The sequence below is a fragment of the Amblyomma mixtum genome, chromosome 4 (genome assembly GCF_055824585.1).
Source record: "Amblyomma mixtum isolate Tamu chromosome 4, ASM5582458v1, whole genome shotgun sequence".
NCBI lineage: Eukaryota > Metazoa > Arthropoda > Arachnida > Ixodida > Ixodidae > Amblyomma > Amblyomma mixtum.
The window spans coordinates 87,414,237-87,415,580 of record NC_143015.1 but is presented as its reverse complement, the minus strand read 5'-3'; the positions used below and the strand labels follow the sequence as shown (position 1 = coordinate 87,415,580).

The 1,344-nt window shown below is 59.2% G+C and overlaps 1 protein-coding gene across 1 annotated transcript; it reads right to left on the bottom strand.

Moving 5' to 3' along the window:
- LOC149347317 (uncharacterized) lies at window positions 1-1,344 on the bottom strand. The gene is made up of 2 exons (XM_089541546.1): window positions 985-1,344; window positions 1-750 (listed from the first exon to the last, which is right to left on the bottom strand). The coding sequence occupies exons 1-2, from the start codon at window positions 1,342-1,344 to the stop codon at window positions 1-3; spliced, it is 1,110 nt and encodes a 369-aa protein (XP_089397672.1).

Sequence of the window (1,344 nt, the reverse complement as noted above, 5' to 3'; positions counted from 1 at the left end):
CTAGATTGCATGAGACGCTCCGAGTTCGGCCAGGTACTTTGGGTTCACCCGGCACGCGGAGTATCGCGACTTGCAGGAGTCACCGCTGTGGCCAACCATGGAGGCCTTCTTGTAGGGCGCCATGGGGGACGAAGCAGACAGCTGGACGTCCTCGAAGAACTGCACCACCTTGCGTCCGTACGCACCGAACTTCTCTGGATCCGCGGCCATCGAGCAGACCATGAGAGCTACGCAGCGGCCCTCGTCGTTGGCCTTGATGAATTTGAAATAGCGGGCCATTACCGCAGAGTCGACGGAGCGGGTGGGCCGATGCAAGCTAACGTTGGAGGAAGTGTTCTGGCCAGTGACGTTCTTGTCTTCAGCCGGAATAGTGACACGTGGGCCGACGGTAGGGGTGACGGGAGCGGAGGTCTGCTGCAGTCCGGATCCCAGGTTCACGTCGCCGGAATGGGAGCCGGCGGCACCGTTGCCGTGACCCACGCGGAATCCACCCTGGATGTAGCCGCTGGCGTGCTTGGGTCCACCCAGAAGGGAGGCCGACTTGCGGCCGAGCCTGTCGAGCAGGGCAACCTTGGTCTTAACCAAGTCGGGAACGACGACGGGCGGCACAACGATCCTAGGCACGACCACCTTGGGGACAACGATGTCGTGAAGCGACGGGAGAGTGGGCACTACGATGTTGGGGAGATGCGGGAGAGTGGGCAGCCGGATCACGGGCTTGGTAACTCCAGGCAGCCAGTCAACCTTCACCTGTGGCGACAAAGAGCACAAAAGGTCGAAATTAATACACTGATGATATGCGGGAAGCCTTAACAGTAGCAAACTAAGCGTATTTATGTTTGACGATATGTAAGAAGCGGGAGTACGTTTTTATACCGCCGCATTGGACAGCTCCCATACCGAGGTCACTGCATCTTGCTGTACTTCTATTACGCACTACTACTACTGCAAGGTAACTGCAAGTAAGAAAACAATGCAACTAACCTCATTCTCGACGTGCACGGGGCTGGGGGCCGCAGTGACAGCCAGTACCCGATCAGACCAGTCGACATCATGGTGCACGTCTGCGGCGCCGTGCGGTTCCTCGTAGCGCTCGAGCTGGGAATCGTAGGCGATGGTCGCCTTGAAGGAACGGCTACCGGTGATCATAGCGAGTGCCTTGGTGGCCAGGGACAGCTTGTAGGCGACCAGGGTCTGCGCGGCGTCCTTGGCGAGGTTTCCGGCCCACACGAACGGAGCACCCATGAGGCCCAACTTGGCGAGGATCGCCTTAGCCTCGGACTGCTTCGGGGAGGCTAGCAGCAAGACGCCAAGGCAGACAACGGCGACCGACTGGAGCTTCAT

Coding starts and splice junctions, on each gene's coding strand:
- LOC149347317 (XM_089541546.1), bottom strand. CDS start 1,344: ATGAAGCTCCAGTCGGTCGCCGTTGTCTGCCTTGGCGTCTTGCTGCTA. Junction 751..984: donor CCGTGCACGTCGAGAATGAG/GTTAGTTGCATT, acceptor TTGTCGCCACAG/GTGAAGGTTGACTGGCTGCC.